This window comes from Neodiprion pinetum, chromosome 1 (assembly GCF_021155775.2).
Source record: "Neodiprion pinetum isolate iyNeoPine1 chromosome 1, iyNeoPine1.2, whole genome shotgun sequence".
Classification (NCBI taxonomy): Eukaryota; Metazoa; Arthropoda; class Insecta; order Hymenoptera; family Diprionidae; genus Neodiprion; species Neodiprion pinetum.
Genome location: NC_060232.1, coordinates 40,168,556 through 40,195,213, shown reverse-complemented (window position 1 = coordinate 40,195,213; position 26,658 = coordinate 40,168,556). Strand labels below are relative to the sequence as shown.

Below are 26,658 nucleotides of genomic sequence, written 5' to 3'. Positions count from 1 at the left end.
TTCCGCGTTTGCGTTGTGTAGTTGTCACCGAAGCGGTACGGTGTGCTGTTATAGCGGAGAAGCGTGGACTGGCTGCCCAGTGCACCCGCCGTCTTCTTCGTCTTCTTCTTCTTCTTCTTCTGCTTCGTCCTCGTACTTGTCTCTCGGTTCCATACATGGCTATGCTATGTTGAAAGAGACACAGTCCCCACCGAGTGAGTCCCTCCCGTCGTCTCTTCGCCTTTCCTCTTCCCTCCGCGACCCGAGGCCGGGCTGCTCTCCTCCTCCTCACCTCTCCTCTCCTCTCCTCTCCTCTCCGCCCCTCACTCCCTCCCTCATCATACCAAGTCCCACGTTTCTTCCGCGAGTTCGACTTGCTGCTCCGCGCTGTTGATACTCCGACGGGCGCTCCAGGCTCGCAGTTTTTCTCAGTTAATACCCGCGAGCTGCTGCAGGTTCGCGCGACGTTTTGTCCAGCGCGCTGCTACTGATCGACGTTACAGGCGTTTCTCAATATCGACGTGGTGTGTGCGGGTGGCGCGAAAAGTTCACTGGAGACCGTGGTTCGAATAATCCCGGGCTGCCGGCTCCATTCATAAGGAACGGAACGATCCAAGGGAAAAAGAGAACTGGCGAAAATCAAAATAGTATACGTATAATCGCTATTCGTTATTTGAATCGCCGAAACATTGGTACAATGATCGTTAAACAATAAAGCTAAGTACTAACTACAGTCCACCTACGTTTCTCGTCTCATACGGTATTCGTTACACTAACTGCGGGTATGATGAAAAGGAGATCCCTCATGTCCGGAGTGCCAAGTTAGCGCAGATATTTTGCGACCGAGGATCAACTGCTCCAGAAACGGCGAAGACGAACTTGATCATCATCATCATCATCATCATCGTCGTCGACCTTAGGTAAGCGCTGCAGCGAGTCGTCACTCGGTCCTGCGCATTGCTCTGCAGGAACCGGGTGGATTTTTGAAATCCGGGTAAACGACTAATTGCGTGTGACTATCATTTCGCTCCTAGCGATAATCCGTGTTCCATTTTCGTTTCCTGTTGAAAATTTTCCCCCATCCACCGCTCTCCCTTGGTGTAATGCGTAGGTGAAGCAACGCGCGTAGGTGCAACGTGCGTAGGTGTAGCGACCGCAGTAGCGTATGACGGTACGGATGTACGCATATACACGCATACTTTTACGTGTTGCGTGCATATGCCGTTCAGTTGGACCGACGAAACCGCGACAGTTCCTTCCGCTGTATGGGTATAATGAAAAAAGTCGCCGAGAGCATCTTCGGGACGAAAAGAATTCCGCTTTTTCCCCCGCGGTGTCGCGGCTTCCATTTCTTCACGAACCTGGCCGTCAAGTTCTTACACCGATTGAATAATGCGAATGTCTACTTTTGCCTCTCCTGCACCTTCTGCATCTTCTTGCCGCCAAGAGCTGCCCTCTCCTCGGCTTCAACTTTCGAATGTCGCTTACCGAGGGGAGTTTTCTTCTCCCATTTAAGCAACTTCTCGTACTCCTTCGTCCCAGTCTGAACCCGGTTGGAGATCAGATACTGTATGATCTCCTGGGGCTGAAGGGTTCGCTTCTTCAGGCTAATTCGGCGCTCGACGGTCAGGACGTTCTCTACCGCATTGCGAATTTCCTCCAGCGGAAGTCCGACCGAGAAGCTGGCTAGACTCGAGCAGTCAAAGTTTCTGTCCACCCCGTGATACCGCATCAGCAACTCTTTGTAGATGAGGTACAACGTGTTGTAATCGGGGAGCGGTATGAGGATGAACTTGTCGTGGAGCTTCATGAACCCTTTTCCGGCTTTTTGCGGTTGGTCCGTTGTCGTGAGAAATAGGATCTGAAATAGAAAAAAACAACGGTAGGTACATAGCTATAACCATGATATACAAACCGAGCTTGTGGGTTTTCTTGCACCTATGTAACGTAATGCGTACGTGGATTCGATATATCGTTCGCGAGGCGACCAGGTGTCGCTCATTGTAACCCTGTTCCCGGTAGGTATACCACCCACCACTTCCACTTGGGAAACGGACTCCACCAAACAGCACAATAACGGAAAATATATATATATATGTATATATATATACATGATAAACCTGCTCGTTCTTTGCTCAGCTGTCAGGTATAATAAAGTTGAAATATAAAAGACACGAGACGCGTGTGGGACTTCCGTTAATTTTCTCTTTTATTCGGTAGCTACACATATAGGTGTATAATGTGTTATAAGACCGTACAACTTCCTTAAACCTATACATAATTACGCTTCGGCAGCAGCTGTATACAGACTTTGAAGTGTTAAAGGAAAGATTAACCTTTATTTTCACTAAAGAGTAAAAAGTGCTAGTAGAGAGGTCCGTGAAATCTAAAGCCGAGAGAATGTCGAAAAAATTACGATGCGAACCCACAGACTTATTATTATTTTTTTTTTTTTGAATGAAACAGTAGTACCTCGGAAATTTACTTATCGCGAATCATGCGGTTACATTTTTGGACTTCGATTTAAGTTCTGTAATTTTTTTGATTCACCAGTAATTTCGAAGATTTTAAGAGCGGTGAGAAAATAATATTTTTGACGCTCTCCAAAATATCCCTGAGTAGGTATAAAATCTATGTAACTCACTTGATCCCCGGGGCGGATTCCCTTGACGAGTTTGGTCAACGGTCCAGCGAGAAGTTTCGGATTATTTTGCTTTTCCTCGGGGGGTACTTTCTTCCACCACGGCTGGTGTCCGGCGTCGACGAAGAGGAGAGAGGGCGCATAGGCGCGAGCAACCTTGTTGATGGAACCGACGAGCCTCTCCAGGTCCTTTTTCGTCCGGTAGCTCTGCGCGACCGTTTTCGGGGAAAGGTCGAAAAGCAGGGCGCCGATTTCATTGCAAATCGCGTTTACCAGAAAAGACTTGCCCGAGCGGGGAAGTCCGACTATAGAAACGGAGCGGACTAAAGGAGCGACCTGGTGTATCTCCTTCGAGCCAACCGGGAGCACGCAGTACTCCATTATCGGCTGGACCACGTCGCCCAGACAGTTTCTGGGCTCTCTGAATTCCCTAAGAGCCTCCGTGTTCTGGTAGGACACGTCGCCCTTCCAATCGCTCATTTTAACATCCGGATATTCGCGGATTATCCCGGTGTTCACCAGCTCGGTGAAGAGTTCCTCAATCGTTGGAGTCGGTCCCTGTTCCTTTTTCTTGCCCGCTTTACCCGTGCCCTTCGCCTTGTCTTTGTTTTTCTTTTTATTGTTCGTCCCTTTGTTATCTGGAAGTAAAGAAAACTGAATTATGGTACTTGTGAGTTACACCGCATTCTGCGACATTGAGCAGATAATCTTCAGCTGCTTTAACATAGGCTTTAGACAACGCGTCGGGGAAACATGTACGTAGGAATTCTGCACCGTCGAAGGAACAACTTGCATGCCCCGCCATATAGCGGGGGCTTTAAAAGGGAAGATTGATTTGCAGTTCTTCCAATCTTGCGCGGCTGCACTCGTGAAGCTCGGGTCTTGCAGCAGGTGCGGCGTAGGTATAACGTTTTATATAGAGTTACATCGTGCACCGATCTAGCGCTAGACTATCCATTAGCAATGTACCGTAAAATGTGATTCTATACCTTGCTTTGGTGCCCTCTTTCTTTTCTCACTATTTCTGAACTGTGTTTGCACATACATTCGTAACTTGAAAAATCTCCAGTCGTGAGAATTCTCGAATTGACGAGGTTGAATTTAGTATAACGTTATCGTAACGATACATTGGGGAAAAAATCACCATTTTCTTAATTATATAACGATTTTTAAGAAACTAAGCTTTCGAAATATTAGTGTGCTTTGTTTCATCACGGTTTACTTAATTTCGGACAATTCCAAAATGGCGAAATAACGGTTTTCCCCAGAATGAATCGTTACGATAACGTTACTAACTTCAATATGATTCGAAATGCGAAGATAAGTTCAGTGGTCTCATCGGGTTTTAATTGAAATAATCGACTAAAACGTAACCGAAATCGCATGAAAGATTGTCCAAAACTATATTCGAATTCACTTGAACCAACCGAAAGGTCAAAGAATCATCTGAAGTCGAATGGTAGGACGGCTTTTACGAAAATACATAATCAGGCAAATTTTCACACCACGTTAACAATTCAGTCGAATATTTCTGTACATTGACATTAATTATGTTATCTAGGTTTTTTTTGACGCTACATATCCGCTTAAAGTCACTCCTATATAGGTTGAATTTTTTTAAAACAATATTTGCGAAAAAATCTTGCCCGTGCCATAATATATCTGTAATAAAATTAACGGGTGTCTGTTATTATCGCTCGACCAGGACGAATTATTTTGCTGAACAATAGGTGCGTTACATTATTATAGCTGCACGTGTGTGGGTATTTAACCTATGCCGATATAACTACGTATACCTACGTATTCTCGCGAAGCTACGTCCGTCGTGCAAAGTCTTGTAATATATTCCTGTATTATTCTTATACACGACGGGTAGGTATATAATATTCGATAGCATACACGGTGAATGACGTCAGGTTACACGAGTAGGTGGCGAGCTCGGCGATACCTGAACGAACCTGGTGCGCCCCACGCGCAAACCGCGACGCCCACGATGTAGTGGCCAGGCTCACTCTGCTCGCCAGGAATCTTCTTCTTTTCATTCACTGACTCTGCTCGGCTCGTAATTTTAGACACTTCGCTCATTTATTAATATCCACGCAGGATGAAGCAATTCTCTATTACCCGCATTTTTGTCACGATTCGATACAGTCGTAGCATTGTCCTTTTTTTTTTTTTTTTTTACCATTTATACGCCTCTCCAAACACGTAATTATACAAAAATATATCATTGCTCCACAGGCGGAGGATTATTGTCTTCTTTTCGTGTCAGGGTTAAATTCGTGCAATTGTTCCGCGGATTATTTAAACTCGCGGTAAATCCGCCTGCATTTATGCAATTCAGTCCACATTTTATCGAAATTCGTCTGCACACTTCGGCAAGTAACGATAAGAGATTCTACCGATCGACATTTGTTTCGCCACGAGACAAATGTCGATCGGCAAAATGTTTCCTGCATTGCATAAATGCAGGCGGATTTAACCCTCTTAAGCATACATTTTTCAACTCAATATTTTGGCCTGAATTTTGTTACTCGGGGGTTTTTGGGGTCGCTGATCACAAATCTGAACTCAGAATTCGATAATTTCTAAATCCAAGATGGTGGATCCATCATGGCGGATGTAAGATCGAAAAAACTATCAAAATTTGATGATTCTGGCCGAAACTTGTTATTCAGGGGACTTTGGGGTCGCTGATCAGGAATCTAAAGTCAGAATTTGATTATTTCAAAATCCAGGATGGTGGATCCTGTATGGCGAGTGTAAAATCTAAACAAATATAAAAATTCGATGCTTTGGGCCCGAAACTTGTTACTCGGGGGTTTTTGGGGTTATACGAAGTAACAAAAATCATTTGAAGTTGTAAATAAACTGTGATGCGATTAGGACATCGACATTTTTCAGGTAGGACGCGGAGCATCCCACTGTGACTGAAATGGTTAATGTGCAAAAATCACAATAATACATGTCGTCTTGGAATAAGTTCATCCGATAATTTTGAATTCTATGCACGTGGCAGAACGAGTATCGGTAGACTCAACACCTACGAATCAGTGAAACACAATTGACCTACGTTTCTGATCTTTTTGTCCCTTCGCGCCCCCGTCGCTTTCGGCCTCGTCCTTCGCGAGGGCGGCTTCAAGGGTGGCGAGTTCGAGGCGCATGAGTTCGTCGACGACTTCCCTTATCTCGAGCTGGAGTTCGTAGGACAGTTTGTCAGTGATGAGGTCAAGGTATTCACGCTGATGGGGGTTCCCGGTTTCATCCCGGAGGCTCCAATTTGCGAGGAAGTTGTCGTTCGCCTCCCTCAGGCCTTTGAGGGTATTCGGCTCCTCCATTTTATCGCCGCGTTGCTTGACTTTCGGCTTCGCCTTGGCTGCAGCCGCAGCTTTTCCCTTTCCCTTCTTTGCTTCTTCCGCCTTCCTCATCTGTTCCATGTGATATTCCTCCGGGGTGCGGGTCTGCCCTGTTGCTATTAGGATACTGCCTCCTGCTAGGGCCGAAGGATAAGCGTCGAAAAATCCTAGCTCGTTGTACCAGAGCAGAAACCATTCCTTGACTTCGTCGGTTATGTCCTCCATCAGTCCTGGTCCCCGAATTTGGTGCAACTATAAGTGGGAAACAAAATTGCGTGAGGCTTGGTACCTACTTCCTCTTTGACTTCTGTGATGCATATCGAGCGATCAAGCGATTGCTGCGAGTGTGGTGTAGATATTATATTCTCAGCCTCTCCACGCTTGTCATTCATCGCTTGATTTATCCGATCCAAGAGTTATACATGTAGAGGAATGCGCGTCACGCGTCAACTGCGGACTCATCCTTTAAAATCGCATGCCTGAATGGTCGCTAATACGATTCGTAACGTGCCAGTGAATTAGACGAATTTTATTCGAGGCGTAGCGTTTGGCTCTGCGAGGAAAGAAATACGAGACCGACGTTTGAGGTCAGGCTACGGCATATATTTTCATACATACGTTTACATTTTAGTGTGGGTGAAACGGCGATGTGGGTATTGAAGTGACACGCTTGACCCAAAAACTCGTGGAAAACTTTTATAAGTATATAATGGTGTAGACACTATCACGACGGATTAATTGTTGAAATTTATGATTTGCAATACAGTTGATTAATTGACAAATTTCAACGGTGCAGCAGAAAATTTTCGATGCACGGGCGAATTTTCAGAATGTTAATTTTTTACTACAGTGTTCCGGAATCGGTTCCTCACAGCTGCAATAATATCACGGTCAATCATTCGCCGATCTGTTTGTACAATCTAATACCTCTAACCAAACAAACTCAAGTGCATGTTTCATTCGCAATCGTTCATAAAATCCCCTTCACTCATCACGCGCTATGTAACTTGAATTGATTTCTTTTATACGCTTATGGTGTTTCACACGCTGACTCGTACTACTGGAAACAGTTACATGCTGATTCGAAATTCAGCAAAGCAGAACACTTATCTTTTGAAACAGAAAGGAAAAATAATATAGTGCGAAAATTGAAGCCTCTAACTAGAAGGGCAATTAGAGATCACCTCAATGTTGCCTGATTTTTCATAAATTTCAAGTTTGGTTCGGCTGGATTCAGACATGTTTATTTTATAGGACGTGTCCTTGATGACGTTACCGAATGAAATATTCATCATCCTGTAAAACAGAAGTTTGTTTCTCCAATTCTGAACCGTATATAACGCAGATATTTCTAATCGATCTGAATTGAAATTCCATAGCTAGACAACAGCAGAGTTCTAGAGGTCAAAGATGCGTCCGTGGTTGAGAGAAGACGGATGCGTTAAGAAGACGATTGAGAAGGGCTCCCTCGAAGGGATCCCTCAAGAGTGCATCAGCCTCCCTGGACCCCGTTACCAGAGTAAATACAATTGAAAACTACGACGCAATTGAAGAGGAGAGACATTGAAAAAATCCCGAAAGCAGAGGCCTAAATAATACACAATAATTCGGTGAGCTTACAATTATTAGTATAGTAATAAAATTACAAATTATATAGTTATATACCCTGGCGTTCTCGGCGTAAGTGGCCGCAAGAGTGGCTGCGGCGTATACCGGTTGCATCGATTGTATTCGTTTAAAGTTTTCAGCGTCCCGGTCAAATACTTGATGAGGTTTCCAGCTGGGAATGGACATGCCAAGGACCGCCTCGAGGCGGTCGGTCCTTTCCTTAAGGTGGATTCGCGTCGCGTAGCTTCGCCACCATTTCTGCATCGTGACGACCGCTTTGACCTTGGTTCTCTTGTCGTGTTTCACTTCCACCAATTCACCGTTGGCAAGCTTCTTCTTGTAATCGCTCGTTCTCTTTACTGTAATAAAATAACGTTGTATTCGGAGAATATTGCATAAGAATTAGAATTATATCGCGCTGTTAAAAGATGCAGGCATTATATATCCTCACATTCGGCCCCGACGATTCTGGCCTTCCTGGCCCGGTCATGGGACTGGATCAGCAGAATGGCCGAATTTAGCTCCTCACGGGCGATCCTCGCCGCAGCTTCTTCCGGGCTTTCTACCCGTATCGGAAGATTCAAGTTCACCTCGATTTCCCCCTCAGTCACACGCGGAGATAGCCGCGAAGCTTTTCGCGACATTTTCCCTTCCGATTCGCTCCGGCTCGGGATAACGGTTGAATTTCGCCGCGAATCTTGCGGGGCTGCAGACGCCAGTTTCTATAAGCTCGTGTGAAAGGAGTCGTTTGAAAAGTAGCAAGTTCCGCAGAGTTCTCCAATCTAGTATCAGGATAGTGCTCAGAGGCTATAAGCTATGAGGTGTACAGAAAATGAAATCTAAGGACAAAACGCAGTCTTAGAAAAACGTGATCAGAGTCACGTGTACACTTATAACGTATGCCATGTCTTTAGGTACGTACAAATGTCCGTAAGCTTACAGCGCACAGCTATATAGACTCACTGAATTATGCATTTCTATAGGATAAGCTTATCTACCTGCCGGATCAGGTCATTTATATATTTCTTGCGAGCGTCGAGATGAGATTGTCGGTCCGTAACAAAGTAGGATGGTTTTCGCCAACCAATGTCGTCCGGAGTGAGTTTCAGCGGTATCAGAACATCGTCAGCGTAGCTGTAGATGTATGAAGCACTCGGTATACCAACAAACTCGAAATGATCATCATTCGATTAGCATTGGAATGATATGAAGAAAAAAAAGAGAATTATATTGCGTCAAGGTGGAAAAGTCTGAACTTGCACTGATTCCGTATTCTGGTAGAGGACCAACTGTCGTTTATACTCCAACATTCGTCCAATGGCACAATTAAGCACCTGCGTTATCAGCTCGCGTTTCTGGTACTGACAAACTTGATCGTGACATAGAGCTAGGCGACGAATTAATTCCCTATATCTGTAATCGACGTTTGTAAATGAATATGTATATCCCATGAATGACTTGGGCGAAGAATTGACTTCATATACATAAGGCTATTATGTACTCGAGTGTATGTAGTGTACATATGTACCTGATTGCATAACTCGTATATACGTGGGAACCAATTACCTGATGTACATCGTAAACAGCTGACCCGAGATTTTATCTTTCGATTTCCCCCCTTTCTTTTCCTGCTGCAGTCCATCCTGATCCGTCCGTAAAAGTTTCTCCACATCTTCCCTCGTCGCGAGCCATAACTCGGAGTAAAATTGATGAGACATGACAGTTAACGTTGTATAATTTATACACACGGTTTCGGGCTGCACTTGGAATTTTGAACACTTTTTCAAATATTTATAGTTTATTTTTCCGGCCCTGCACTGTTGCGAGGTTACTACCGCATTTTAATGAGACGAATAACGCGATTTCCGCCTCACCAATCTGACGTTAGCAGTACCCTGTCAATATATCCCGTAATAAAATAATCTATAAAATTCCTTGAAACTTGCAACTACTTTAATATAAACGCACCTCAACCTACAGACAGTTTCCAAAATAAACGGAAACAGGTGGTTCAAGATGGCTAAATTATTCCAGCACGATGCCTGCCTTGATGCCCGGAAACCGAGTGCTCGTTCAGGTGCTGATCTGCGTTCTGTTGACAGCATCGAGAATCGCTTCGGAGGACTCACGTTCCTCGGGCGTGATAATAGAAAACGAATGGAAGTGTCCCAACATAACGAAACACCCGTCTGTAGAGTGTTCCTGCGATTTTCCCCACACCCTGAGATGCACCGGCGACAAAAATGCTCTGCAGGTGCGACATCATCATCGTATACATATATATATGTATATAATACGTTAACGTCTTCGCCAACCCTCGACGAATATTCCTGAAATAATTCCGAAGTAATAAATTCTTAACTATCTAATTATACCTACACGCCTTCAGGTGATCGGCAAACGACTGCGCCTTTTCCCAGCCGGGACGATTTCTCTTCTGGACATAACTGTGTCCGAGATATCGATACTTCCGGCCCGATTCCTCGACGGCGTACCTCTGCACGGTCTCGTCGTATCTACCGGCGAACTTCGCCGTGTCAATGAAAACGCATTCGTCGCCTTGGCGCGGTCCATTCAAGCTCTGGGCCTTCCCAACAACCTTTTCGAGACCGTGCCAAGCCTCGCTTTGAGGCCCTTGATCGGCCTTGAGAGGCTCGACCTCTCCCACAACAAACTTACCACTCTCGAGGCGGATTCTTTCGCGGTAAGTAAGACATTCTGCGTACACTTTTGGCTTTGGTCGTTTGGATGTTTCCTTACGCACTGTGAGAGAGATTCCATTTTTGCTCTGGTTGCTAAGAAATTATAGCCAAATGAATATCGGTGCAACAACGGCTGAATATTCCGATTTTACAAAAATGTGGTACAATTGTTACTGTTCGGTGCGATTATAGTTTTCAATGCTGCAGTTTCTGGTATCAACGCAGCAATAATGTATTTGTTCAGTTTACTACATTGATTTGGTTTAATAAGAAGTGGACTTCACCATCACCAAATTATCGCAACATTCGTCAGAAAAAATAGTACACCTACTAGTGCTGTATCCAAAAAGAGTACCAACGATTGCTATGAACCAAACTCTTCATCATTTTATTTTGTTGCGAAACTCATATATCTTCGTTATCGTTAAAAACGGAAATAAACAAGGACCGTGTAATACTACTTTAGGAATTTTTCTTGGTGTACGAAGTTTACTTTCGAGTCTGTAAATCCTTATATTACATAAAACTTTATCTGGGTCATTTTGTAAATTAATTGGTTAGAGCCGATACATGGTTTATCTTGCCTCTATTAAGGCTGGGCGTTCGATGTTTCAGGGTTTGACGAATCTGACCTATCTCGACCTGAACGACAACCTACTGTCGCAATTGTCACCCCAAGCATTTCCCAGTTTCGGATCTCTGCGATCGCTCCGGATGCGCGGCAACCAACTGAGTGTCTCTGCCCTCTCAGCCCTCAGGGGACTTCAAAATCTCGAGGAACTCGATCTATCCGGTAACCGACTGATCGGCCTTGCCACGCCCAACCTGCTACCGCGGATGCCCACGCTTCGATTCCTCACTTTATCAGGAAACCAACTCGACACGGTGCTGCGTGGCGCGCTTCAAGGTCTACCAAATCTCACCTGCCTCAGCCTTTCCAATAATCACGTATGCACTACATTTATATGTACAATGTTATTTTGAAATTAGGTACTATATATACGAATTCCAAGCCAAGCCTTTAGTCAAAATTCAGGACAAGTTTACTCTTACGCAATTATGTAGATCTACTATAGGGAATTTAAATAACAGGCATATGCAGCGTTATAAGAATTCAGTTCACTTCGCAACTAAAGGCTCGGTAAGTTATTTTAATAAGTGTGGGTAGTTAATCACGAACTATGAATAATAGTACAGATATCGTTCGATCGTATACTTTATGAAAGTGAGGTTCGCAAAGTTGAATTCTCGGGTCTTTAGTCCTTCATCAGAAACGACATGATGAATAAAATATTTTCATACTTTTATCTCGTTTATGAGCAGGAAAGTGACCGATGTAAGAACTTGTGTGTATACTTCGCAAACACTTTTAGCTTACCGAAAATTCGATAGATAATATATTCGGCTTATATAACTAATTGCCAAGTAGTGAAGTAAGGCCATTTGTGCGTACAGATCCCGATATCGACATTTTACCGATATTTTTTGACGTATCACAGCTTGAACAAAAACCCTGTTTTTTTAGGGTGAGAGGTATTCGACCAGAGCGGGGATAACCCTCCACTCTAAAAAAAAAGGTTTGTGTCCGAACTGTGATGCGGCAAAAAATGTCGGTAAAATATCGGTATCGGGAACTGTACGCAGAAACGGTCTTACTTCTTACTTCACTACTTTCCTATGTTAATACAGATCGACGTACTGCAGGACCACGCGTTCAGGAACTTGTCGACCTTGACAAAGCTGGAACTGGCCAACAACCGAATAGTAGCGGTGTCAAGCGCTTCGCTCGCGCATCTTGAGAAACTGACGAGCCTCGACCTGACCCATAACTTCCTCCGTTCCCTTACGGCGGACCTGATCCTACCACTGAAGAACCTGCAAGAGCTGCATCTCGACGACAACGACATCAGTATGGTGGCGAGCGATGTGTTGACGCCTAATTTAAGACTGAAGAGACTATCGCTGGCCGACAATCCCCTGAACTGCGACTGCACCCTCCTCGACTTTGCGAGCTGGCTGACAAACTCGACGAGCCTAACCGAGGAGGACAGAGCCTCAGCTGTCTGCGCGACTCCCCCAGCTCTGGAAAACGGGATCCTGGCTCAAGTATCCCCGGGGAGTTTGCTGTGCGGCGAGCCGATACCCCCCTTCGCGACCCTGGCGCCATCGCTCCCCCTGATTCCCGACACCCAGATCACGCTGGAGAGTGTCTACTACCAGGAATCGCGGACGATAAATTTAGTCTGGAAGGTCGAACCCTGTTCTAAACCGTACACCTGCGACAGGGTGATCGTGAACGAGTGGACTGGTGACAGCGAGGTCCACCTCGCGACGCGGCCGCTTCATTGCGAGTCCGCGGACATGCTGGACCCCTGCACTCTTCCCGTCACGATCCCAGCGAGTCTGAACCTCGAGTTGGGTCACAGATACCGCTACTGCGTCGCGGTGATCCAATCGGGAGACCATGTCGTGCCTGTACCGGGATGCAGCGATATCCTCACCCTGGAGCGGAATACTGCGTTGAAGACACCGGCCGCCGCTGGTCCCAGGATCGCAGGGATGAAGACGAACGCTTCCGATGACGGGTTTCTCTACGTCGACGTGAATCTCGTTGGCGGAGGGCCGCGGGACCCGGCCGACTGTGATCTCAGTCTTGTTGTTTTTTCGGAAGAGTCGATCGTTCGAGAGCGGAAGCTCAACTGCACCAGGGGATATGCGACCATCGCCGACCTCGCCCAGGGTCCCTACAGAGTCTGCGCTACGGTAGTTCAGGGCACGGATCACACCGAGATGCAGCTTGCCCCGCGGACCCGGTGCGTCGACGTTACGGTTCGGGGCGTGCGGGAATCCGCTCGCCTCGAAATCGTCCTGTTCGCTGTAATCGTCGTTGCCTGCGCTCTCCTCGTCGCCGCTCTCTGGGCCGGAAGGAGTCTTCTACACCGTACCAGGCCTACACGGATACAGGGCCAGTGCTTCCTGCCCGCTGAGGAATTCGAAATCACGCATAGGGCCCGGTACGTTAAACTCCTCACCACCACCAAGGTCTGAACTCCGACACCCAGGTGATCGGACGCATCGACTCCGGCAAACTGGAAGCCTGCCCGATGGTGGACACTCAAGCTCTTGTTTACTCGTAATTCAAGGACTGCTGGTCGAATGGTATCTCGCTGGAGGTGATCTTCTTTGATTATCAGATTCAAGGATTTGTTGGGCGGACTGGTACCGTCGGCGGTACAGTCGAAAAAAATTGAAACTGTAGAAAAATTGCGACGCGCATGAATCGCAATCGAAATTAATCGAGATGAATTTGCTGAAATTTGCGATGCGCCATTTTAGAAGGGGAAATTGAGTGGAAGTCTGTTTAGAGCAAATCAGTTGGCCAAACATATCCCGTAATGTTGAATTGCTAAAGCTGCGTTTTTTTTTTTTGCAAATAAATTCTTTAAAAACCACTCGAGACGGATTTTTAGATTTATCTCCTTGCAATGAATACAATAATATTGTAAATAAAACCATAGTAGGTTATTCATTATAAATTAAAAAAAAGATGTGTATGTGTATGTGTACCTAATTAAAAATCCATCTCGAGTCATTTGAAGAATTTATTTACGTAATAGTAGTAAATCTTGATTCTTAACAATTACAGGAAATATTGCTATAAGCAAATTGAACTCAATTAACTCTAGTCGCACCTCGCTGTTTTGTCGTTTTTCGATATGACATCAACGCGAATAATATACATATATGCTAATTGCAGCAGATTTTAATAATGGTAAATTGTCAATTTGCATGCAATACCTTATATGGTACAGATCGAGTGTTGTAAAAGCATTTTATAGCGATAAATGACTTGTGACTTTTATCCATAAGATCATTTTACCTGTGGATTGCGATAAAACGTGCTATCAATCCATCATACAGTGATATTTTACTGACATTCTACGTACAATGTACGTATGGGTATAATAGTCGCAATTGTGGGTAAGATAATCGTGCCCAGATTTGTTCAATTATTAGTATAATAATTGCATATTATTAAATCGTTGCTGCATGTCTGCAATGCTTAATTATTCTTAACAAAACAACAAACGATTAGTTGTGAAAAAAGGTTTGCATTGCGGACGAACGATTATGTGAACGAACAATATTTTTACCGTGCCCCTAGGTATTTTTAATTGATTGATGTTTATATTATAATGGAAGAAAGCAAACGAACCATGTATAGGTATCTTTTCTTTTTGCCTAACACATGCCAAAATGATATCTAATAGACACTTAACGTGCATTTAATAATTAGTACTAATCGATCCGAAATGTACGCCTATTTCAAAAGTTTTGTTTTCTCGTACGGGCTGCAAACATTTATTTTATGTAGGTATATTATGATACATCCTACGTCATTATTTTTGCACGTGAAAATGCTTACGTACACGTTTATTATACGCGACATTAAATAGAAAGAAACATATTCACGTGTAATTTTTGTATTTTTATTTCTATTCGCATGATAAAAATAGTTATTAAATAAAGTCGAAAGAATCATCGGGGAGGTTCTTGTAAAAACTCCATGTGCAATGAATTGTTGAAAGATTGGCCTAAAATTTTGCGTTGTTGATTTGTTCATAATTGTGTTGTGCCTGAGCTCGTAGATTTTAGTATTATTTATTATAAGTATATATGTCTACCTAAGTATAATTACTTACGAGTTGCAATCTGATTTCAAGAATTTGCATAGCAATCGTCGTGCGTGAATTTATTTTGCTAATAACATATACACACACACATATATATATAGCATATATATATATATATATCTTTCCTAGTATTTAAGAACGGAGGAGAAAACAAAATGAAAAAGAGAAACAATTATATATAAAACTTTTGTTACTGTTGAATTTACACGAGCTTTGATGTATTAAAGCGAACTACGTTTACGCGGCATTATTGTTAAATCCCAAAATTAACAGTCCCCTAAACATCATTTCATTCCTTTGCTCAAAAATTAATGAAGGTAAAAAATTGTGCAAAATTCAATATAATCAAATTAGATATTTATTAGAAACTTTGACACTGATTTGGTCCAAGTATTATACATTCTCAAAAGTGCACTAAAAATTACAACTAATATATAATATATTCCCTGAATTGTTTTTCCTACATAAGTATCGATAACATACATAGAACTAATGCATATGCATATACAAATATCATGCGATATTCTCAATATACATACATAATTATATCCAGTTTGTACTATAAATTCAAGTAACAAATAATTAGTCTTGGTACACTCGTTAACTCATTTAACATATAATGCTTTGTCTAATACAGAGAATACAAGCTTTACCGTGACGTTTGACAATCGAACATATACGATTTATATATCCGTGTAACTCACCAACCTATAAGATCAGTTATTGTACTCCGTCGCATATATCAGCATTGACTGTAGCGACTCGTAGGCAGCTCTCACCGTGAACCGAAATGCCTGTTCTGCCGTTGCCGCGGGATCGCCTTTGTAGTTCATCAATTCGTATCCATTTCTTTCGAGTATAATCTGCAAAATTTAATAATTCAATGTCGAAGCTGTTTTCACTAAGAATGATGAAAAATATTCGATATTTTTTTGCCGATTAATCGAGAATAATCGATTAATTTGCAAACTCGATTAATCCACCGACTCGATTATTTTTCCTCACAATCGGTTCTTGTTTTTCACTCCCATGAACGATGCAATACAATATCAATTTATGTGATTAGAGTATCAATTATTACCATCGTCTTACTTACTAAGTACCTATTTGATATAATAAGTGAAAGATGAATGAATATTTTCACCTGAAATTGAAAACTGTTTTGAATGAAATTATCAATTATTAAAAAACTTTTCCGGTATTAAGACTACATACTGAAATTTACGAAATTTCGGTTTTATATGTACCGTTTCAAAAAAATCGAAATAATCAATTGATCGATTAATTTTTACCGATTTAATCGAGTCGTGTTAGATTATTTTTGTGGACTCAATTAATCGATGCTTCGATGATTTTTAACTTTTCTTCGTTGCTAGTTCTTGTCACGCTTTCACAGTCAAAACCTTCTGCGCAGTTAACTACTGCATTTGAAACATGCGATAAAATTCGATCGACACCTGCTATTCTTTGCAAAGTGAAAATTAATCGGTATCGTCCAACCTTGCAAAAGTAATGGGCTTTCGTCGAGTCGGCAAAACACTCGTAGCGCAGATTCGCCTGAAACTCCTTAGCAGCAAGTTCGACCAGGGCTTTCGCACAGAGATCGTAGTTTACGACGTTATACCGCAGCGGAACCGTGTTGCGGTCGGTAAGAAAAGGCCGATAGTACGGATTGCAGCAGCTCTCGAGGCACGGGACGACTACGTTACCCGACGGCATGTCGTTGTTCATCATTGCGTTGCAGTACGAGTGACTGGGAGGCGGTTTCGAATCGGTGATCTTGGTACTCTTGGTCGTTACAACGGATATCCTTTTGCCGGAGGCATCGAGGGCCAAGTTTTTCTCGTTACAATTCGCAGCCTGTATTTTTCGAGCCGAAAATTCCGAACCTCCGTGGCTTGCCGCTTTACTCCCTCCGTTCTTCGCACAACGCAACCGTTCCTCAAGCTTCTCCGACTTGCGTATCGGCTTTGCCCAAGCTAATTCCCACTCCGATGTTTCGCTCAAGGGACGTCCAGGCTCTGTGCGTAGTTGCGTAAATAATATAAAAGGGAAATCAACAAACAGGCACTATTAGACCGTGGAATAATTTTTTATTGCAATTTTACGCGCGTGCGAGAGTCGAGCAAATTCAAATCGAACAATTTTGGTGTAAACAGTTACTTACGCGCTCAAATATGTACGAAGTCGTATATCCAAGAAGGCGAGGCAAGATTAAAAAAAATGAATTGAAACACATTGCATTACGCGAGTAATACCTTATTATGCGTAGAGTAGATTTTGACTTGTAGGTATGTACACTGTACATTTATAAATTTGGAAGAATTGGCATGTTGCGTTCAACTTACGTCTCATTATATCGAGTACACGTTGAGCTTGTGCTCGAGTTTCGTAGTGAAGAAACGCGAAGTGATTGATTTTCTTAATCTTCATTATCGGAACGCCTGTCGAACGCTGGATCGTGTTTTTTACCTCGGACTCTGTAGTGTCGAGGTTCAAGTTTCTCACGAACAACGCGGACACCTGATTTTGAACAATGGGACGGGAATGCAGACCCAGCGTGTATATAACAATTAAATAATATGAAACAAGCTTAATGCGTATGTGAATTACGTATAATCACGTTTTCGAATTAATCGTCCAAATGCGAAACAAATAAGAATAACCGAGAAATTCGTACCGTTTCCATGATTTCGTCGTCGACGTCTTGGCCGGGTTCGGGATCAGCCCAATCGACAGCGACTTCGTGATTCCAAAGCATGACTCTTCCCGGAATAAGTTTCCGTCGGGCCATCGCGGCGGACCTGTGATCCTTGAATTCGACGAAGACGAAGCCGCGATTAAGCGCCTTGTCCTCGGTCGAGGGATAGACGTAAATGTTGGTGATACCGTCGAGCATTTTGCCGAGTTCCTCCATGAAATCGGCTCTAGTTTTGTCCTTGGGAACACCGCCGAGGAAGAGCCTGCAGTTGTCGATCGATTTAACGACGCCGATACGATGTCCGGGCCGTATTTCGTAGCCGTTTAATTTCTCGATGGCCGAACGCGCGATCCGTTGGTTTTCGAAAAGGGCGAAGGCGTAGCCGCGAGTCGATCCGGAAAAATCCATCATAAGACGGAGCTCGACGACCCGTCCAATCGTCGAAAGTAGCGGCACCAATTCGTCCTCGTAACAATCCCGCGGAAGCCGGCCCAGGAATACTTCCGCACCTTTGATCCGCGGCACCGAGCTCGCGCTGGTCAATCTTCGCTGTCCGTTCTCCTGCACGAGCTGATAATCGCATCGATCTATCAGCGCCAGCAATCTCTTGGTCACATCGTCGGACTTCGAGATGTTTGCAACTCCGTCGGTCGCACTTTGCAGGACGTCGCTCATTGTTCCGATTTTGAAAAATTTGTTTGTCAGAAAAATTGAAAAAATTTGGAGCGAAACCGCAAATTCTGCGTGCGCGGCGCGGAATCGCGCGTTGAATTGTGTGCGGGTATCGCGCGTGCTTTTCGCTCCCTGGATCAACCTGCAACCCCACTCTGCTAATCCCCCCTCCTTTGAGAAGTCCAGCCAATCCTGCGTAAGGACTCGGCCACACTGCCTACACTCCTTCGGGTGATCGGTATATATTTTATACCTATACTTATAGTTGGAAACGCGAGCTGTAGGATGGTCGCGGTTGTTGGCGAGAGAAATTTGTGAAATTGTTCTTTTTTTTTTTTTTTGAGTAATTGAGATATGAAATTCGTTACTCCTGTGATCGTAGCTTGGAAATTTGACCACTTTTACACGAGCACTTTAAAATAATCTTTTCTTTTGTATAACTCGGGCAACCTCGAATATATTACCTATCTTATATACATATATAAGTGATTGCGGTGCTCGCGCAATTCCAGGTACTCGCCTGATCCGAGCTCGCCATAAAAACACTAATATATATGTAATGCACACAGTTATACTTAGGTAGAATATCGCTGACGGTTATTGTGAATCTCGTGTTTACATTCGAAAAAGAAAATTAATTCGCTTCGTTTTGGCTTTGTTATTGATATCATTTTTAGTGTTACTCTTCAACAACTTTGGACTAAAATAAAATCTCACATTATACATCATATTATTTATTTATATACTGAGAGAAAATAATTAGACACCTGCCAGTTATCACATTAAAAATAATGATTTGCTAACGCAAAGTGCTGAATTATACGTCGTGTATTTTAGCATAACTGTATCGAAACCCCTATTGGTTACTGTTTATATTTTTTTAAACTTTTAATTTTGCTTCCATAAGATATCTGTTTTAAAAATTTGTCAAGTCTTAATTAGATCTTTATTCCATTCTTATATATTTTTTTCGGTGGTTTTTTTTTTAGAGATTACCGGAGAAACATTTTTGACCGCTGACCTTTCCGTCCGAATACTGAATATTGACAACACAGTATTTGTAATCTTAATTATTATTAACATACAGTTGAACTAGTTTTAAATGTATTTTTTATCCATATTAATCTTTAAAAGCCCCATTGTATACATAATCCTGAACAAAAACATTCCAATTAATTTTCATTTTATGCAGAAATAAAGTAATGGCTTTGAATTCTACGAATTTACTATTGGGATTTCATGGAATCCGTGTCATTTCTTTATTTCTGCATTGAATGACAATGTGTTGGAGTATTTTTATTCAGAATTACGTATACAATGGGGCTGTTTAGCCCTTTTTTGCGGTTGAGATACGTGGACTTCGATATTTGGAGATATATACGACAACATCGAAATAATTTTGTTATTCAAACAATTCTAGTTGAAAACCCGCTTCGATCAGGACTAAAATCATCAAAATTCTTGGATCTATTCTCGAGATATCATCATTTAAATAATTTCTGTTAAAATTGAGAGAAGTGTACACCCAACTTTTCAGGTACATTACGTTCCAGTTTTAAGGTGACGGTAAACTAATTTCTGGAGCAGTTTTTTACGAGGAATTTGAGGACAATAAAAAGAAAATTGAAAGAAAAAATTTGTAATCTTTTTTGCATTTTTCACGTTTAACCAAATTGAAGTATTTTAAGAAATATTCGTAAAAGTTTGAAGAACATAATTTTACATTTGATAACAAATAGACAAATCAAAAAATGAATTGTTACTGTTTTTGAAGCACACTTTCGAAAAAAGAAAATCGGTTCCTGCCCGAAAATCACCGTAAAGACTTATTTTTATAAATTATCAGTAATAGAATCGTATTTATACTTCTTATATGAAATGTTGGAAAGTTTGTATATAATGAAAAGATCGTATTTTTTTTAAACTTTTCTTGCTCACTCCTAGAATTCGCCTGCCTCATATGGTACACCTTAGGATTTCTTCGGTGTTTGTTCTCTCCTGTTCGACGATAATTTCTGACGATTCCAAAGTCTTTGATAAGTGGCATTCTTCGGAGCTTTACCTGCTTTCGCTCTTCGCAGATCTCGACGATGCGCTATGATTTCCGTTATATTACCAATCGTCACATCGGTATTTTCTTGCATAACCGCAGATGATTTCATGACTATGAGTAAATTTGGCTATGGCTTCTTCAACTCCAATCTGCAAATGTTTCTTTAAAACGCAGGGGTTCTTCGGACATTTATTCTAAATAAGGCTATGCAGGCTCACTTTCGCGTTTTTCGTTCTGTACTGTGAACATCGACAAAACAGTTTCTCGTCCGATAGCCTCTCGTAAATCGGAAGAATTTTTTCAAAAACCTATACTATAGTAGTCTAACGGAATCGCAGGCGGATTCTAGTTCTAGTCTAGTATAGTTCTAATTTTAGTACTAGTCTAGTAAAAAGTACCTTTTTCTGGGCGTCCTCCGACAGCCATACCAGTTTTTTTTACACATCATTATTGTTTGAATAACTCGAAAATTACTTGACCGATCGGATTCAAAATCCAATCAGCTTCAACTTAAGAAGAGCCGCGATGATTGAAACTAAATTCAAACAAATCTATACTCGTCCTCGAGATATGACCTGTTGAATTTTTTACTGGACCGATCAGACTTTAAATCAAGTCAGTTTTATCTCATTTAAAATCGCGTCGATTGAATCTAAAATCATAAAAATCTGTTCATTAACACTCAAGATATCGTCGAACTCAAATTAATTACACATACACACACACACACACACACGCACCCAGCATCCATCCGAAAAAGGTCGGAGGTGATTCTTCAGAATTCAAAATGCGGCAATCTAGTGTAAACTCAATTTTCTGTAAAATATCTTCCTTTGTGTTCTATTTTCTCTGAAAACAAAGAAACGGGAAATTTAAAAATTCTCAGTAGATTTATATTCGAAATCTAATACTAATTGTAAGGGTCAGGCAAAGTGTGAAACAAAATTAGGAACAGTTCGAGTCCCAAATACTTGATAGTCGGTTTATTGTTCTTAATAGCAATGTGGAACGGGAAATTTACAAAATACGATAAAACAGCGTAGAAAGGATTTCTTTTTATAAAATAGAACTACATCTGTTTTACAATGTAATCATACGAAGATATAATAATAATTATTGTTGTAGGTATCATTACTATTGGTAATGATTTTATTACAGCATAAAAATGTTATCACGCAATAAACACATAATTCTCTCAACTAATTGCTATTTCAAAATTATTAAATAAATACATATTACAAACATCGCCATGCTTAACTTCTATAAAGAATTGGTTTACGAATTGGGGTTTTTATCGTTCTTCTAAGATAACCGTTTCTTGCGGGCATAGTTTCAATTCTAGGAGAGTAAGTTTCGTATCCATTGATGTGAGCTGTAAAAACGTAATGTATATTTACATCTATCAATGTACAACATCATGAGTACAAGTGGCAAATAATTTTTGAGATCGGAATAATTTTCTAGGCAAAAAAATTTATATTAAACCACCGTCAATTAAAAGATCGGTTAGGACAATCAATCCATTCACGGATCAAATAAATCAACGTAAGTAAAATATAATGCATAATGCTTACATCATTTTACTTACATCCCTTCGCGGCCAGTTAGAAATAACTTTGTATTCGTCCGTAGGATATCCTTCAACGATGAGGAAATTAAGAAGTGTCTGAAGTGGGGTGTCCGTTTGAAACCTGCGCTCCAAGAATGTACCTTCTGGTAGTCGTACTCGTATTTTTGTAATACCATCGCCTGCTCCTTCTTGAGGTTCTGGAGGTAAGCTTGATTCTGCCGCTTGTCTATGAGCCTGTGATAAAAAATTATGTTTCAACGCCAAATGAGTATACTGGTCAAATCAATGGTGTACTGAAGCACGACATCATTTTTACCTCTCTCCGAGCTTCACCAGCAACTCTCTCATTCTCAGCTCGCTCTTTTGCCTGCTTTTCCAAGAACTCTTGGATTTGTTTTGCTTTTTCTTTGGCTCTACAAATATCAGAAAATATCTTGTCAGATCAATTTGAAAATCACTTGAAACGAAATCGCGGGTAATATTCTCAAGCAACACTACTCGAAAGATATTAGGAGCTAATCTAAGATGATTGGATTGAAAAACTATTCCTTTGTTGAATAAAGTTTCTGTTGAGCATACAAACTCGAAGCTACCTGTCTGCAGCTAAACTCTCTTGGTAAGCCAAGTCCTGTTCATGCTTCACTCTCTCCCTGGCTTGTCTTTCCTCTTCAACTCCGATATCCGCTTTCCGCTGATCCTAGAAAAATATAAGCTTTTTAATAATCTCTTTTATAGACAATGCTGTTTGTAGTGTGCCAAATTTTAGAACAATGTATGAGCTCCGAAAAGTAATAAGGTCATTTGAATCACATAAATGTCATAAACTAAAAGAAGCTTGTAAGTCGAATACAGTTTCTTACTTGGAAAACGTCGACAGCTTGGATTAAATTAGTGAGAAGTTCATTGACTCCCATGTTTCCCTGAACAATTGTAAATATTTCAGTATTTGATCTTGACCGCATGATAATCATAAGTACTGGCAACGTGTCAACGTCAATATTTCTCACTGTGAGTGCAGCAACTGATCCGAGTGTTCGATTAATTGCTGACAAAAACCTAAGTTGTTATAAAAAAAAATAATTTACTCATATTTTACATCAAATGAATAAAAAGTAATAAATTTTAAATGTTTAAATAATGAAACACTTATACTCGTGATTAATAATCTTTATTATTGATAATCGATGCAATTCTAAATTTAATGTTCAAAAGTACTTACTTCTGTTTATTTGATTCGTGAGTGAAATCCCAGCCCCAAACTATAAAATTTGCAGATAGAAGTTGTAGTACTGTTTCGAACCCTAATAATTGTGTGCAAAACACATTAGCCAGAACACTGTTGTCGTGATGTAAATAAACAGCCAGTAATTTCCTCTGTTAAAAATAAAGTATCAGGTCATCATTGATCGTTCACACTGTGTAATATTAAATATACTGTACATCAATAAATAATCAAAGAATCAGTATGAATTTAAGAGCAACAGACATTTCGATGCATTCTTACAACGGAATATGGGACAAGTAGTAAATTGACGTTCTTACCTCTTTTGCTGGTCTGAGACATGATTCCTTTATGGCTTCTTCAAATGTACCAGCAAAGAAGTCAGGATGGGCAGCGCCATATCGTTTTTGAAATTGTTCAGCAAATTGAAGAGTACCTATGGTTTCGTCTTCCACATTATCAGGCACTGAGAAACGAAACACATTAAACTCATAAGCTTTAATTACATAAAAATTAATCTTGCATCAAGTATTTAACCAAGTGAATATCAACGAATAATGCAATGTAGTAGACTCACTGAGATGATGAATTTTCATAGATTGAACGTTGTCTATGAAAAGATCATCTTCAATGTTGAATGTTTCAGAAGCGTCTTCGAATTCTTCAACAGAACTATCGCTATCTATAGTGTCTACAACAACCTGTGAAATTAGGTAATTATAATTATAAATTTCCCAGATACATGTACTTGGCGGTTTCTTGTTTCTTATTTTATAATTTCGTATTAGAGCAAATTTGAATTTATCATTACTATTGTTATGAATATTATGTTATATTATATCAGTGTATTGAAAGTTTATATTGGCTCTTCTTATTAACAGTTATTGTTGTTATCATCAATTTTACTTACCGTCTCATTTTCCTTCACAGGTAATTTTCCAATCGTAAGATCATGCTCCGGATATGAAATTCCACTTTGAGCTAACATTGTTTTATCATTCTTCAACGTAGGCGGCCAGCCAATCCAATGTTGATTTCGTACAGGGATGTCTGTGAGTGTGAAAACGTCAGTTTTCACTTCCAGAACTGTACGTGTTCCTGGGAATTTCAATTTATAACCACGGTTGTGTACTTCGTCATGAATATTCAGCACATATTCTTGGGCCAATCGGTCGGATGTTTTGATACTAAAACAATAACCAAGTTTTCATTGGAGTTGTAATTTGTACAAAAGGTACGCATTGCCAAACCATAGTAAAAGTTAGTAACTCCAGTTTTGATCAGTTGTTCTTTCTAATTATACAAACGCGATACTACTGTATAATTTCTGAACTTTTTTAATTTCCAGAAAATAATAACTTCCGAAAATTGTTACAGTAACTGGTAAATACTCACACATCACTTGCCGAATCACCAATTTCTGTAATCTGTCTCAAGTATAATGTCATTTCGGGTAATAAATCCAGTGTTTCGAGAATTGTAGAATCAGATTGTGGCTCTTTTTTCCAGCCATGTAGCTGCTGCTGGCAAGGTGCAATGCCTGCTTGTATACGAATCATGTGTTTCAAGTATGCTAAGGAAAAAACATTGCAAATTAATATACTATTATCTATTTACAAATAATTATTGAAATAAGTTTGATGCAGGTCTTTTCCTATACTTGTATACGAATTACTTGCCAACAGAGTGTGATACTGGTAAAGTAATGTCAAGGACTACTTCCATGTAGTGTACATGAAAAGTCACTTTTGACGTATTGCTTCTTGTTTTACTTGTACCAGCTCGAATGATTTCTGGTACACTTGTTCTCGGTGGACTTGAATTACTTGATATCGTGACAATGTCTATGATTTCTGGAGTCCGACGAATTTCCTGTATCATTTCTACGTCTGGTCCCATTTCTGACGGAAGCTGCTGTGAATCTTCTGGCATAACTCTATTAATTGCCGCCTAAATTTCAAATAAAATATTTGTCGATAAAATCATTTCATTGTAGGAGTAAAATTATAATATTTTTGTTTTCACTTGTATGGCAGCAATGAATTTACCAGCAAATCCCAATTGGTTTCATCCAGGTGTAAAATGGCTTCCCCAACATCATCAATTCCAGTACATGCCTACAAATAATTACAAAAAGCTACATATGACGTTGATTACACGCTGGAGAATACATTTGCAATATCGTAGACAAATCAAATGAATTCATAAAAGATGGTAAAAATGTTAAAAGTAGAACTTTACACATAGTATTTTTCAAAAATTATGACCGGCATGATCAAAATGATTGCTGACTCAAATTAAAACACATACAATTTTTTACATCTATATTATATCATATTGAATGACATGAGTAAATGTTCCTATGATTATACAATTGTATCAATTAGAAATAAATATTACAGTGTCAATTTCGATCATTATTGAGTGACTAATTACAAAAATGAAAAAATTACGATGTAATTACACACACTGAATTTAGTTGGAATTTGCTAAAAATAAAGTTCTATATGTTGAATGATATTGCTTAAAATCGCGTGTTTATTGAATAAAATTTCACGACTCTTTGTTATTATTTCAGTCACATGTAAGGTTTCCGAGCTTTTTGTTTGTTTTTTTTTTTCTTCTGCTCGAATAGTCATGGCGGATTTGGTTGTTGATCTATGAAATAGTAAGAGATTAGTTATTAATTAAAAATTGTGTGATTTTCTAGAGTTTTCAACCAAGTGAAGAAAATATTCCATTGAAATGAGAGCAGGCCGAGAAATTAAAATTGATCCATTTATTTGTTAGAATGCGTAAACTGAAACGAATCATAAAAATTGCGGATTCCTGGATACTATCGTTAATCGATTACGCACAGTAAGAGATATTTCGAACTCTGACTAATTGCGAGTAAGATATTATTGGCAGATTTTATATCATCGTAATGAAGAACTCAGTCTCAGATCGATCAAATTTTGCTTCCAGCGACTACAGCAATTGTCAATGTCATCGTTGAAGATACGTACATAACCAAATCATTTTACTATATTACGGAAACATTATGTGTTTAATATTACCTGAAAGTCGGCTAGAATCACTTCTCGATTTTCAGCCATAATATGCAAACATAAGACCTACAAATGCAGCGAATTTCTACTCATATACGTCAATTTTGTGTTATTGTGATTAGAATTTCACTCCACATTCACAACGCCAACGCCATTGGCATAAAACTACCGTGAGTAGAAAGTCGACATGCTATTTTGAATTTCTTGATGCTTAAAGCTTCGTTTACAATTCTGGGCAAAGGTGCCTGTGGACAATTACCAATAAGCGACAAAAGCTGCCGAAGAGTATGGCCACTGATAAAGCCAGTTATATTTCGTAATAGTATGCCGGGTCTGTCCGGGTTTGGGGGTACTAGCAGTTTCACGTATTATCAACCAAGTACGTAACCATGCCGGTAAAAGAAGTTCGT

The 26,658-nt window shown here is 40.7% G+C and overlaps 4 protein-coding genes across 7 annotated transcripts; 1 reads left to right on the top strand and 3 right to left on the bottom strand.

The window, feature by feature from the left end:
* Positions 1 to 760: 760 nt before the first annotated feature.
* Positions 761 to 15,543, top strand: Lrt (Leucine-rich tendon-specific protein). 2 transcript variants are annotated; one of them, XM_046629663.2, is made up of 6 exons: positions 761 to 899; positions 7,356 to 7,586; positions 9,619 to 9,838; positions 9,974 to 10,288; positions 10,902 to 11,234; positions 11,976 to 15,543. In XM_046629663.2, exons 3-6 carry the CDS (start codon positions 9,623 to 9,625, stop codon positions 13,332 to 13,334), a joined length of 2,223 nt encoding a protein of 740 aa, XP_046485619.1. In that variant the 5' UTR covers positions 761 to 899; positions 7,356 to 7,586; positions 9,619 to 9,622; the 3' UTR covers positions 13,335 to 15,543. The 2 variants fall into 2 exon arrangements, with proteins under 2 accessions (XP_046485619.1, XP_046485629.1); XM_046629673.2 differs by lacking the exon at positions 761 to 899 and adding an exon at positions 6,527 to 6,563 and having other exon boundaries at positions 7,360 to 7,586.
* Positions 816 to 9,302, bottom strand: LOC124224867 (IQ and AAA domain-containing protein 1-like). The gene is made up of 8 exons (XM_046637069.2): positions 9,151 to 9,302; positions 8,845 to 8,997; positions 8,583 to 8,718; positions 8,036 to 8,306; positions 7,642 to 7,943; positions 5,694 to 6,228; positions 2,624 to 3,258; positions 816 to 1,840 (listed from the first exon to the last, which is right to left on the bottom strand). Exons 1-8 carry the CDS (start codon positions 9,300 to 9,302, stop codon positions 1,382 to 1,384), a joined length of 2,643 nt encoding a protein of 880 aa, XP_046493025.1. The 3' UTR covers positions 816 to 1,381.
* A 126-nt stretch (positions 15,544 to 15,669) lies between the features above and the next one.
* Positions 15,670 to 18,428, bottom strand: LOC124220581 (RNA-binding protein 47). Its single transcript, XM_046629704.2, has 4 exons — positions 17,661 to 18,428; positions 17,329 to 17,503; positions 16,481 to 17,001; positions 15,670 to 15,843 (listed from the first exon to the last, which is right to left on the bottom strand). The coding sequence occupies exons 1-4, from the start codon at positions 18,354 to 18,356 to the stop codon at positions 15,697 to 15,699; spliced, it is 1,539 nt and encodes a 512-aa protein (XP_046485660.1). The 5' UTR covers positions 18,357 to 18,428; the 3' UTR covers positions 15,670 to 15,696.
* A 2,946-nt stretch (positions 18,429 to 21,374) lies between these two features.
* casp (Fas associated factor casp) lies at positions 21,375 to 26,416 on the bottom strand. Of its 3 annotated transcripts, none has more exons than XM_046625001.1 (13): positions 26,258 to 26,416; positions 25,247 to 25,315; positions 24,878 to 25,148; positions 24,594 to 24,771; positions 24,109 to 24,385; positions 23,776 to 23,899; positions 23,519 to 23,664; positions 23,196 to 23,350; positions 22,837 to 23,032; positions 22,570 to 22,673; positions 22,293 to 22,389; positions 21,981 to 22,210; positions 21,375 to 21,778 (listed from the first exon to the last, which is right to left on the bottom strand). In XM_046625001.1, exons 1-13 carry the CDS (start codon positions 26,294 to 26,296, stop codon positions 21,745 to 21,747), a joined length of 1,920 nt encoding a protein of 639 aa, XP_046480957.1. In that variant the 5' UTR covers positions 26,297 to 26,416; the 3' UTR covers positions 21,375 to 21,744. The 3 variants fall into 3 exon arrangements, with proteins under 3 accessions (XP_046480957.1, XP_046480949.1, XP_046480950.1); XM_046624993.1 differs by having other exon boundaries at positions 21,995 to 22,210; XM_046624994.1 differs by lacking the exon at positions 26,258 to 26,416 and adding an exon at positions 25,599 to 25,631 and having other exon boundaries at positions 21,995 to 22,210.
* Between the last annotated feature and the right edge of the window lie 242 nt (positions 26,417 to 26,658).